A 12141-nucleotide genomic window follows, 5' to 3' on the forward strand; every position below is an offset into this window, starting at 1 on the left:
CTGTAACCCGGTTGGTTACTTATTTCTGAGCGGGTAGCAAACATGAAAACACCGAAGACATCAATAGTAGCTCATGAAGATCTTTATTTACCGACGGGCTACAACTTGGCACGCAGGCAGGGACTGTCACGACGATCTCCCGGGGTCTCTCTGTCTCACTAACTGAGAAGCCCTCATTTAATAGGGAACTGTTCTAAGTCCTGCGTGCCCAAGAACTATTACTAAATGTGTGTAATTTATAGGAATAATAAAGGAACTAAATGTAACATACGTGATTAATAGGAAGTATGGTAAAACTAAGTGCAGGGACTATATTACATTTCATAGTAGCCCTGAACACGGATATGTTCTCCGGGTAGGAAGGTTACATAACGCTCGAACCTGGGATTGGCCTCAACTAAAATTTTCCCAGGTGTAGTGACTGTTTTTGGTGGAAGAGATCAAAGAAGCGCAATGACTTAAATGAGGCCCAAGGAATTTCTGCGATTTTAGAGTCGTCACTGGTTTCCTATTTCTGACATCCAAGAGAGGTGTAACTTCAATTAACTAAATTTATTGCTTTACCGGGACTTTTGTTTCTAATTTTGGTTTCTCTTCCGTGATTGTGAATGTGCTTTAAAGACAGAGACAATTTGTATAACACAACCGTGTTATATTACCGTACGTTTTTGGAACACACGTTATATTTAGGGCTCTTTGCAAAATGTAAAAGACGTGGTACAAATTAAAATTTGAATTTAAATTGAGGCAGTCGTGGGTTTTTTTCAATACACATGCATGTTTTAAAGAATTGAATACAACTTTGAATTCATTCAATTTTATTTTTTGACACTGTGAAATGCACCTCTATATTGGGTTTGGGTGTATATATATCGTGTTATTTTCTGTACTGCTCGCTATGCTAGAGAATCACGTCCGATGTAAAGTTTTGTTATAATTCTATCGACAAATATGCGTTTGGTATAGTAGGGTTATGGGTATCACGTTTGTTTTAATTAAATCATCATCTATTTTTTTTTTTTTTCATTTTAAGTTTGTTAATACATTTCACGTCGTTTCAGAATTCGGTTCTGACGTTATTAACTAAATGGGAAAAAATTGTCTCAAATTGTAGGCCTATCGCAAAGCATTTTTGCTGTATCTGCAAGCCAAAGGATATTTAACAGATTTAAGTTTATATCTTTCTAGGTTTAATTTGCATGTAGCATTCATGATTAGGGCCATATTTCCATCACCAACATAACAATCCAACCGGGTGCACCTGTCCATGAAACACTGGATGGAAAAATGACGAGTTACGCTTTAGATAAATATTCGCCATACAGTCGAAAAGTTTATAATAATAATAATAATAATAATAATAATAATAACTTGAATAAGACAAAATGAGAACATGAAAAGGTTAAGGAATAAAAAGGAACGTGGTCGTGTCAACAAGTTGCACAATCGACTTAATTTGTCACTGAACATATTTTTTGCAAAACATATTTCTCCGTCACGAATTATGTGTTAAATCTAGGCAACATCATTACCCACTGAATTCAGCCCATTAAGATGATGAAAACGGGAAAAATGGAGTAATATTTTATTTGTTTATCTGTCTATTTATTTGAAAATTTATATATTTATTTATTTGCTTTTGCTTTATGATGATGATGATCCAGTAAAATTTATTTCTAAAGCCTATTTCAATTAAAATTCAAATATATTTCGGCAATTGACCAACCACTGAAATGGTGAAACTAAACTTTAATGAATAATTTGAATTTTCTGAACATAATTATAATTACCAAGCAAGGAAAAAAACAAAGCAGTTAATGTAAAAGATCATTTTATCATGCATATATGCTTTATTATATTAAAATGAAATTCGTGCTAAAAAATAAATAACATTACTTTTGAATTAATTTGCCTCACCGATCACACTAGCGACACCTGGCGCCAAGCGGGCCGTTATACCCCATAAAAGCGTGATAAACTAAATAAAGTTTACCACATAAAATGTTAGCTTTTCTGTTCTTGGTACATGTAGATTGCAAGTGTAAATAAGAAAAAAATTATAGATTATAAATAATAAAACTTTCTCTAACGTCAATTATAGTTTGTCTGTCTAGTATATTTCTGTATATGCCTGTCCCTCTAAGCACTTCTGAAAAGAATTTATAGCAATTGCAATGCTCTGAAATCAAAACGTTATTCCATTGGAACCAATTATTCATTTGTGTTTTTCTGGATGGTAATATAATAAGTATTCAACGGAAAGCACCACATTCCCTCACTGTCAAGGTACAGGCCATGTTTATATCCGTCACTTTTCCCGTAATCCACGCAAAACTGGAGAATACGTTGATCAAACGGGGATTGGTCTGCATACAAACCATGTAGACATCCGATAGAGACTGCAATTCCAATCTCCTCTAGGGTCGGTAAAACAACGTTGTGGACCACTTCTTCCTGTTGAACTGAAGCCTTAAACATCGGAAACGACGCATTTAAAATGTCCGCAACACCACCATTAAACAGAAGTTTTTGCCAGACTTCAAATAGCAACTTGTGATTTTTCGTCTTATGTGGAAATAGAACCTCGGAACACTTCAGAGACGCAGCTCCAATTAAACAAAATTAATTTTTTTCTAACACTATAATCATCTGCCCTCCGGGTTTAAGAATGGTGTACATTGCTGAGATGGCTTGCTTCATATTCTCGTATGGATCAAAGGGATCATCGAAGATACTTGTCAGATGATAAAGGACGTGTAGTGCTAGCACCCTGTCCTGTAGGTGTTGTGGATAGGCATTCATGACCCTCAAATCTTCTAGAGTATGCCCATAGTAGTCTTGAAACGGACCGGAATAGGTAATATCAATACAGGTCATGCTCGTGTTATCAATCAACTCCTTGTATTTTCTCAGAGAATCCTCGTGTGGTTCCTCCACGCTGATGATCATTTGCTTATTAAGGGCGTCCAGTTTCCTGTAGATGGGTGCCATTGTTTCTCCATCACCTCCTCCAAAGTCCATGATGCGTACTGGTGAAGGTATCTCCGACTGATTGAGTATGTCCCACAGTTTAGTTTCTATGCTTTGACAGGCATTTCTACTGCCTTCATATTTTCTGGAAGTAGATAAGGCACACAGATATAAAAAAACACACACTAACACCACTTCTATTATAGACTCATTCTGTTTACAAAAAAATGTGAGTAAACATAAATTCCCATCTAAATTGATAATCTTAAATTTGAACTCTTGGATCGTTTTATTCCAAGAGTGTCCAATTAATTTGGCAACACATATTGGTTATCTGTCATTTGATATTGCTATGGGTTATGGCGGTAAATTTTAATTATAAAGATAATGAGACATTGATATTCATTTGATGTATTAGCTATTTAAAATTTTCCATTTTAACTACGCTTGTTTTGATCGTGACGTATTATCATCAAGTAAACCTCAAATAAAATTGTTATACGTGTTTTAAAACTAAGCCTGATTTGTTCTTCAGAGTTTTGTTCTCATATTCGACCTGCCTTTACTCTAGTCTTCTGTTGCAGTTGATACAACATAACCGGGTATTGTTTGCTGGCGTCGATAGCAATCTCTTTGCATCAGCTATAATAGAAACCTTAAGGTCGGTGATAGGGTTAAATACGCTTAAAATCGTGTTTTTGAGTTTTTTGTGTGTTTATATTAATCAAAAAAGTATCTAACGTTGGATGTAATAATTTTTATGAATTTGCATCGCAAAATGCGTCTTTTGATGAGTTTTTCAACCGGCACGCGCCCCAGTCAGGCTGACAACTAAGCCACGCCTCTGTTACTAAGGGCCGTTGCCATGAGGGGGTCGGAGCACAGTTAATGAGTTATAAGCCGATTACGTGTGCGGTAATAGGTCATAAGTCTTACATCAGCTTAGCAGCGAAGAAGTCTAGCTAGTACACTATGGGGAAGAGAAAAGTTCGTGTTAAAAGTCCCTTTCCAGAGGAAAGAAGGAAAATTTTGAGAGTAAGGCCTATGCGTGGCGGTTGGGGAAAACCGGCCCTATTTGTTCAGTCGGATGACTGATTTCTGTATACCTAATAAATGGGTGAAAGAGTTAATCGAAACGTCTAAATTAATTGACAAATGAAAGAAAAATCGATAAAAACATAAATAAAAAAAGCTAAAAAAGGATACTTTTAGCCTAGCCTTTAATTTTTGCGATATATATCGTCGAGCGTATCTGCGACACGTTACGAAACCGGAAATGATTGTTGGTCGCCGTTTGCAAAAGGTAAATCTAATGTTGACAAAATAAAATTTTATTCTCCAAGATATGATATCATGGAGCTTGAGAGACACGCGAAAAATTGTGATTTGAATGGCCAAACAAGAGAAATCCAAGCAAAGGTTGACAGCATGATTAAAACAATAAAAATAAAAACGCATGTTAGCGGCTTTGCATTTTTCGATATTTGGAGAAAAACAATTTCAAAATCACTGATCAAGCGGGAAGAAAGAGTTCAAGTGTCCAAAAATGAAAATCACAAAAAGACCCCGAGAATAGTCAAGGCTAGCAGGTAAAAAGCAAATAGGGTCTAAGTGTCATGTGTGTAAAAATAAAATATTTATTCAAAAGCCTTCTCTCAGCCACTTTTACCGCTGAATCTTGTGCAGCTGAGCGTCTCCCCTTTATCTTAGCTGGCATTTTGAGCGAGACCGCTCTGAAGTAATCACTGGATTTTTCCGTTGATCTGACGACTACCAAGTGCCGTGCAAAATAATCCTGCAGCGTTACCCGTCAAAAAACTCGTATCAACACAAGTGACGGACACTTGCTCTCGACACAGTTTTATCTGATCACTTTGCCGATAACAAAGAAGGAATCTCTCAGGTAAAATTACTCGATTGCCGAGGAAGAGCCATTGAAACGTTCAAATGCAACTTCACACCTCTTAATTGCGGTTAAACGTAATCGCCTTTGTTAGCGCTTCCTTCTACATATCCTTGACACCCTACTGGGCATCACAAGGCTAGGGCCCTCTCCAGAGCTGTCAATCAAAATGGCGGCACGCTTACATGCCTAACGAGTGGTCGGAAAATGTAACAAAAGCACGATTTTCTGCCCCTTCAAAGCACTCAAACAAAATATTTTTAGATGACAATAAGCAATGGTTCCAGCTGATCGTATAACCGATAACAGGTAAATTTGCCAGCTAAGCATTTGACTAATAAGCCCTGTTAACCAACCTGTGAACGTTTTTGGCTGTTTTAACAGCTTTCTATATTGACGAGATAAGTGAATCGCTGCCAAGTATATCTCACTATCTGAGCAACCGATCGTTACAAAAGTTGCACCTATTGTTGTTAGGAATGTGGACTACAGCATGATATCAGGGGTTTAAGAGAAAATTGTTTGTTTGAAAGATATCGCCTTTTGAAGTGAATAAGCCATTGAAATATGGGGTAATTTAACGTAAAAGATGATAAAATCAAAAGTAAATAGTTTAAGACAATTCCCTGGTACCGCGCTGAAGTGCTTTCACCCAGCTTTATGAGGCCTTTTGAATCACTTGAATAGCTGTCTTGGTTATAGAGAAAATCCCAATACCGAAAACGGCATTTTTCCCCTCAAATTGGCGCCAGAGCGTCATCCGTTGGACACTGTACTTAATCCCCGTCTTTAATTGGCCTTTTGGGAAGTTTGTTTTAATTTTTTATAAAAACTTATAAGCCCAGGGCTTTGTTTCTATGACTTTGGTCCTTTTACTATCACCGGCCTTAAGTTAGGCAATTAAGAAGGGGCAGAGCGTGTTCGTTGAACCGTCTAATTTTGGTGTCCGATAAGGATAACTTGAGGATTCCCCTACCCTGTAATTATCATTTGGCCTCTATTGTTCGGCCATACGGGGCAGGGTTGGGAGACCATGTGGCCATTTGGTAAGGGGAATTTCAGGCGGCACTGAACGCTTTGCTTTTAAATAGGAACATTTACGTACGTGCAAAATGAGTCAAATTATAGTAACAACTGCATGTAGAAAAAAATGAGAGAACGCAGAACAACATCGAGGAAGCTCAATTTTCATTATTATAACTTAATTAATACTTTATTAATCACCTCTATTGTCATTTATTATAAATATATATTTTAATAAAAGTGCCATTTCACGAGAAACTCAACCAAATAGCGGCAAGGTGGGGGTCAACAGATTTTAATGAAAATTAGTGTCAAAATACTTTATATTAATGTATATATTTGGTTAGAACAAACATCTAACATCACAACCAAGTTGTTTTTTAAACGATTTTATCACCTCCTGTAAATTGATGCCCGTTTTTCTCACCCTCCCGCCAAACCACTTTTAGATCCTACCCTCACAAAAAAAAGGTGGTGCAGTAGTATCGAAGTAGCAAAGAAGCATTAACGCAGTAGTGGTGTGGAGCATATTTGCAGTAGAAATGCAGTATACCCTACTGCAATTCTACTTCAAAAATTACATAGGGTTGTACAGAGGAGGAGCATTAATGCAGTAGATTAGCAGCATGATAGGAGCATGTTTCAAATATGCTAATTAGCTCCCAATGCGAAGCAGATTTGAGGCATATTTGCAGTATGATTGCAGTAGTCTACTGCGCTGGAGCATCTACTGCGTTTTCGTGCGGGATATATATATAGACTCATGAAACTTGCCATGATTATCAACAAAGGATAGTTCTATCAATATGAAAAATAAAAACCACTGCACCTTTCATGGGTTGGGAGATATATGCCCAAAAAAATAGAGATTTTTGACCTACTTTCTGTCATTCCTCACTGCCTGTGCAAGTGGGATGCACTTTGTCCAGTGGAATCTGTTACTGTAATAAGAAGAGTTACCCCCAAGAATATAACAAATGTATTTAAAAGATAGTCACAAAATTTCAACATATGTTTATTTAAGTAATTTGAAGTCTTTTTAACCTGCACTTACTGATCTTTAAGCTGGCGCCACACAAGAAATGTGTGAAAAATTAGATACCTCTCAAAATGTTGTAAAAATGTAAAAAGATGGGCTAGCCAGTGCTATGGGCACATTCTCAATGAAATTTTCATTCTACCTTGATCAATCCAACCCCATTGGTACTCTTGCTGAATGCAATCAGGTGGACAGATTATCAGGTCTCTTTTTGTTTCCTATGCATTCTTACAATCACCATTTTTCTGTATTCTACTCAATGCAATCTGATAGCATTCACCAAGAGTTCCACTGGAGTTGAATCGATCTACCTAGAACAAAAATTTCATTGGGAATGAGCCGTATGACTGTTGCATAATGCTACCTTTATGTAATATCAACAACCCCATTAAGAATGTGTACAATGCTCCGTACTACGTTCATTTCAAACTTTCAGATACAGGGTAGATTTGAACTGTGGTCACATCACTTATTAAGTGGGTTAGATTTCAATTCGTTTGGGAGACTGGTAGCAAGGGATCCAGTTTCCATGTCCCCCAAAAAATGGAACCCAGATCATTTTATGTACTTTTCAAGTTATTTTTTATTGAAACCCTCATTTCAGATGCAATTTAAACATTTGTTTTTATCTCTTTCAACATCTTGTTCAAAGAAAAACAAATTGCTTTAAAATAAGAAAATATATTTATTATGATTTAAAACATTAAAAGGCACCGTGTCCAATTATGAGAAATTAAAAAAACACTACATAGCCATTCAATCGACTGAAAAGTTCTAGTGCAAATACTTATACAGGGGCACATTCTACACATCTTATATTTACATTATATACATCATTGCAAGTTTTAAAAAAACTGAACGAAAAAATTTATAATCTGCTCTTAGCAGAAGGACACTGTGCTAAATATCTACAATTTATATGGCTACAGAATAAAATAAAACTAAAAAAGCCTATTATGTATATATGTCTTTTCATAAACCTAACATTTCATTGATCTGTTTCTTTAATGTTTGCCTCTAGAGGGCATTCTTCTTTGCTTCTTCATTATAATACTTGAACATGAAAAATAACCAATGATTTGCTGAACACGTAGCCATGCATCCTTGTTGAACAATTTCTTGTTTGTTTTTTATTCATCATTTCTTGAAAGACATTAGTTGGATATTCCTTCTTTTCTGATGTAATTCCTTTCTCAAATTCACTGTGAAGAAATGACTTGACTAGAGAATCTCTTTATTCTCCAGCTTGCTTCAGTCCCCAACCAACTGGAATGCTATCTATTTTGTTTTCAGCTGTGAGCTGGACATACTGAGCGTCTGAAGAATGGGCTCCCTATCATCCCTGACTTGACCCTGGACGAATCACATTCAGATTTCGTAAATAATTCTCAACATGTCTGGTTCACTCCCCAAGCAAAATGCAACTCGTCTGATATTTGTAGGAAGGTTTGAGTCCGCATGACATCTTTTCTGCACCAAAATTATTTACTTCCCACACCCATGTCGCGCAGAGTTAGGGAAGACCGGGGTTAGTTGGACCCCTGGGTAAGTTGGCCCCCAGCAATTTATGAAAAAGTACGGGGTGAAAAAATTTATCACATCATTTAGTAAAGTGCCCGTAGCCGTACAAAGCTAAGGAAGTGCCGGACGTTAAAAAGTTTTACTTGGGCGGTGAGGCCAAATAAACGTTTTTTGCACCTAAAAGTATTTTAGTTTAAGAGATTGAAAAATCTATTTTCATAGGCTTTTTATATTTGATCGAATAAAGTATAGGGGATCAGACTAAATTTACTAAAATGTATTGACGGAGTCCATTCTTGCACCATAAACGTCTGCAATCCTTAAATCTAAAAATTCTGCACCTGGGGCTAGTGGGACCCCCATATTTACCACAATCCTTTGCGCGCAACAGAGCTGCAGACCATTGTTGAAAGAAATAATTATCAGTTTAGTTTCTTTTAAAACGAAAATTTATTACTCGTTTTCATTCAAAAACCTGCTTCATATCATTATTAATTTATTCTCAATTAAAACAAAACAAATTTTATTGATAGATATTTTGGTTCCAGCAACACATACAACGCGACGGACGGAAACCTCAATAAATCTGCCTCATTTGAACTATTTATTCATCAGAGACTCTCAAAAATCAATCTAATAAATTAGAAATGTATAAAAAATGTATTTTAAGGCACTTACGTGGGATACTTACTTCATTTTCGTATAGGGGTCAACTTGCCCCGACCCTGGAGCCAACTTGACCCGTGGCGGGGCAAGTTGGCCCCCCTTACGCGTTTTTTGTAAAGTTGTGAGTCATCTGGCATTATATTTGAAAAATAATGACGTTGCGTGCATAGCTTAGTTCATGAAACCGGTTTGGTTACTCTAACTCATTCCTAGTTGGCTCTATCCCCGGTCTCCCCTATAAGTTTCGAACTATTTTCCTTGTCTTAAAACCAATTACAACGACGCTAATTATTCGGAAAACTGTTTAGAATTTTGTCAATTGTATTAATATAAACAAAAAGTACGATTAATAAAAATAAGGCGTATCTTAACAGCACCATAGAAATGAACCACCGCATAACTCACCGCTCACACCCTTCATTCTAGACGTCAACCGGAACCTACGTACATGTATCCTGAAGAGGTGCAGTATTAAATTACGTAATTACAAAGCTCAAGTCCTTAACTGTTCAAAATTGCCTTATTTTATTCAAATTCAACGCCATGTTAGGCGAAATTTGCAAATTGGTGAGTGCTACATTTGGGCCTTGATTTTGGTCCCTCTTTTTACGGGCCAAGTTCGTTACTATAGCAATGTGATTGACATTTTAGTCACAGATCACCCGAAAAGTCTCGGTATGGACCCTTAGAAAAAAAGGAATAGTTAAAGCTGAAATGTCAAATCCTTCATGGAATTAACAAGCAAATTACGGCTACTTTTGTTACGATATTTTGTGTAGTCAGGACCCCAAAATTTCAGATGGCAATATCTATTTTTTCAAAAAATTTTAGAATTTTTTAAAAGTGTGCTTTCAATATCTTTTGTAACAGTTATCAAACACAGGAAATATTGGTTGATTCTGCCGACCTCCACCTTGCCACATTTTGGCTGATTTGGTTGATTCTCTCGTGAAATGGCACTTAACTAATTAACTCATATCAATAACTAAAAGATAAATCATTTAATTGCTATCATATTCGGACCCATGTCATAACTATCCTGAAAATTCTATCAAAATCCCTCCATAACTTTTTTCCATTATGTTGCTAACAGACAAACTGAATAATAATCAACTAATAACCAACCATTTAATAGTCATTTAATGGACCACCACTAAATCTTACCGTTTGTCACTAGGCCCTCTCGCAACAGTTCCTGAAATTTTCATCTAATATTACCTTAACGTCAATAACTTACCCTTTGAGTAAGGTAAGAAAAATTTTGTAGTAGGCCTGTGAGAAAGTAATGGATCTGAATTCCTGCAGAAGGTCATGCCGCATCTTGTCCTCTTTATGAGATTCATTCATTTTTAAAAAAAGGTGCAGCCACGCAATATAAAATGAGCCCAAAACTCGACGATCCTGTTTTCACAACTAACTGCAGAGGTCTTAGTGGCGCCAGGGACCTCCTACCTCGGTACTGCCATCGACAATATAAAATGCACCTATATTATGTAATATATGGGTGCTTCCAGTGGTAACAGGCTAAAGTAAATGAATACTGGTTTGCCGGTAGATTAAAAAGCTAAACATTTGGCCTTTTATTAATTTATTTATAATTATCTTTGACACAATTTATTAACTAAATTAATAATTGACTAAATCTGTAAATATAATATGTTATGTGAATTTGTATATTTTAAAATCATGGTTTCTGTTTGGAAGAAACACATTTTTCTAAATGTACATGTCACATCCTTATAAGAACCTGCCGAATTTACTCAGTCACGTACGTAGTATAGACCATTCTAGACCCCATTCCCACAGATTTTAGATCACTCAATCCCTGTGGGGAGCCTCACTAGATTACTGTCAGCTTAGCCGGCTTAAATGTCTGTCCCGCCTACTAAAAGCTGTAAGGGGGTAATTAACTACCGTGCGCGCTCGGCTGATAGCAATTTAGCGTGAACCCCAAGGGAGTTAGGTCGATCTAGATGGATCGATGTAAATCCATGGGAATGCACTCCTAGATGCTCAAGGACAAACATATTATATTGTTGGGAAGTCGTGCTTGGAATTTCATGTCAGATGGACATACAAACGTCTAAAATTGTCACAATAATTTAAAAAAGATACATCTTTGCACAGCAGTCGTGGATCGGTACAGTTCAGTTGTCAGTTGCGAACTACTTCTACAAGGTCCTTCAAAGGCTCTAAAACATCGTAATAATTGCAGCACACACCATAAAACACCCAAAAAATACTTAGATGTGGGCATAACAGTTTGCATACATGCAAAAATCCCACATGACAACGATTAATAGCCTCCCGGGAATTATTTTTCCCTTGACGCTCTTCGTTGCGCCGGCGGTCGGTGCAGCATATATTTCAAAACAAATTGTCTGCAAATTAAGCACGATTTTTCACCCTTAAAATTCGTGACACGTTTTTATACTGTTGCGTTCTCAATCTCAGCGACTGTAATTGTTTTTGACATAGGATTGACGCGCCGGTGGCACGCGCTAGCTAGGTCAGCGGCGCAGATTTGGTTTTCTGCTAAGCGCAGATTTGGCTCCCAGACAGATTTCTGCTAGGCGCAGATTTGGACTGTGTCCAGATTTCTGCTCTGCGGAGATTTGAGTGCTATCCAAATTTCCGTCAATGGGGAACAGGGCGGGCTGCATGCGCTTGAGCTTCTGTGGCATATATATATATATATATATATATATATATATATATATATATATATATATATATATATATATATATATATATGGGGGAGCGACATAACAGTCGAAGATAGTTTTGGTTTTCTGCTAAGCGCAGATTTGGCTCCCAGACAGATTTCTGCTAGGCGCAGATTTGAGTGGTATCCAAATTTCCGTCAATGGGGAACAGGGCGGGCTGCATGCGCTTGAGCTTCTGTGGCATATATATATATATATATATATATATATATATATATATATATATATATATATATATATATATATGGGGGAGCGACATAACAGTCGAAGATAGTTGAATAGTGTAGAGGAGC

The 12141-nt window shown here is 36.8% G+C and overlaps 1 protein-coding gene across 2 annotated transcripts; it reads right to left on the bottom strand.

The window, feature by feature from the left end:
* Positions 1–1820: 1820 nt before the first annotated feature.
* On the bottom strand, positions 1821–10690 carry LOC106159046 (uncharacterized). 2 transcript variants are annotated; one of them, XM_013535217.2, is made up of 2 exons: positions 10287–10690; positions 1821–3115 (listed from the first exon to the last, which is right to left on the bottom strand). In XM_013535217.2, exons 1-2 carry the CDS (start codon positions 10328–10330, stop codon positions 2623–2625), a joined length of 537 nt encoding a protein of 178 aa, XP_013390671.2. In that variant the 5' UTR covers positions 10331–10690; the 3' UTR covers positions 1821–2622. The 2 variants fall into 2 exon arrangements, with proteins under 2 accessions (XP_013390671.2, XP_013390670.2); XM_013535216.2 differs by having other exon boundaries at positions 10360–10673.
* Positions 10691–12141: the final 1451 nt, after the last annotated feature.

This window comes from Lingula anatina, chromosome 5 (genome assembly GCF_051362555.1).
Source record: "Lingula anatina isolate TDL-2025a chromosome 5, LinAna3.0, whole genome shotgun sequence".
Classification (NCBI taxonomy): domain Eukaryota; kingdom Metazoa; phylum Brachiopoda; class Lingulata; order Lingulida; family Lingulidae; genus Lingula; species Lingula anatina.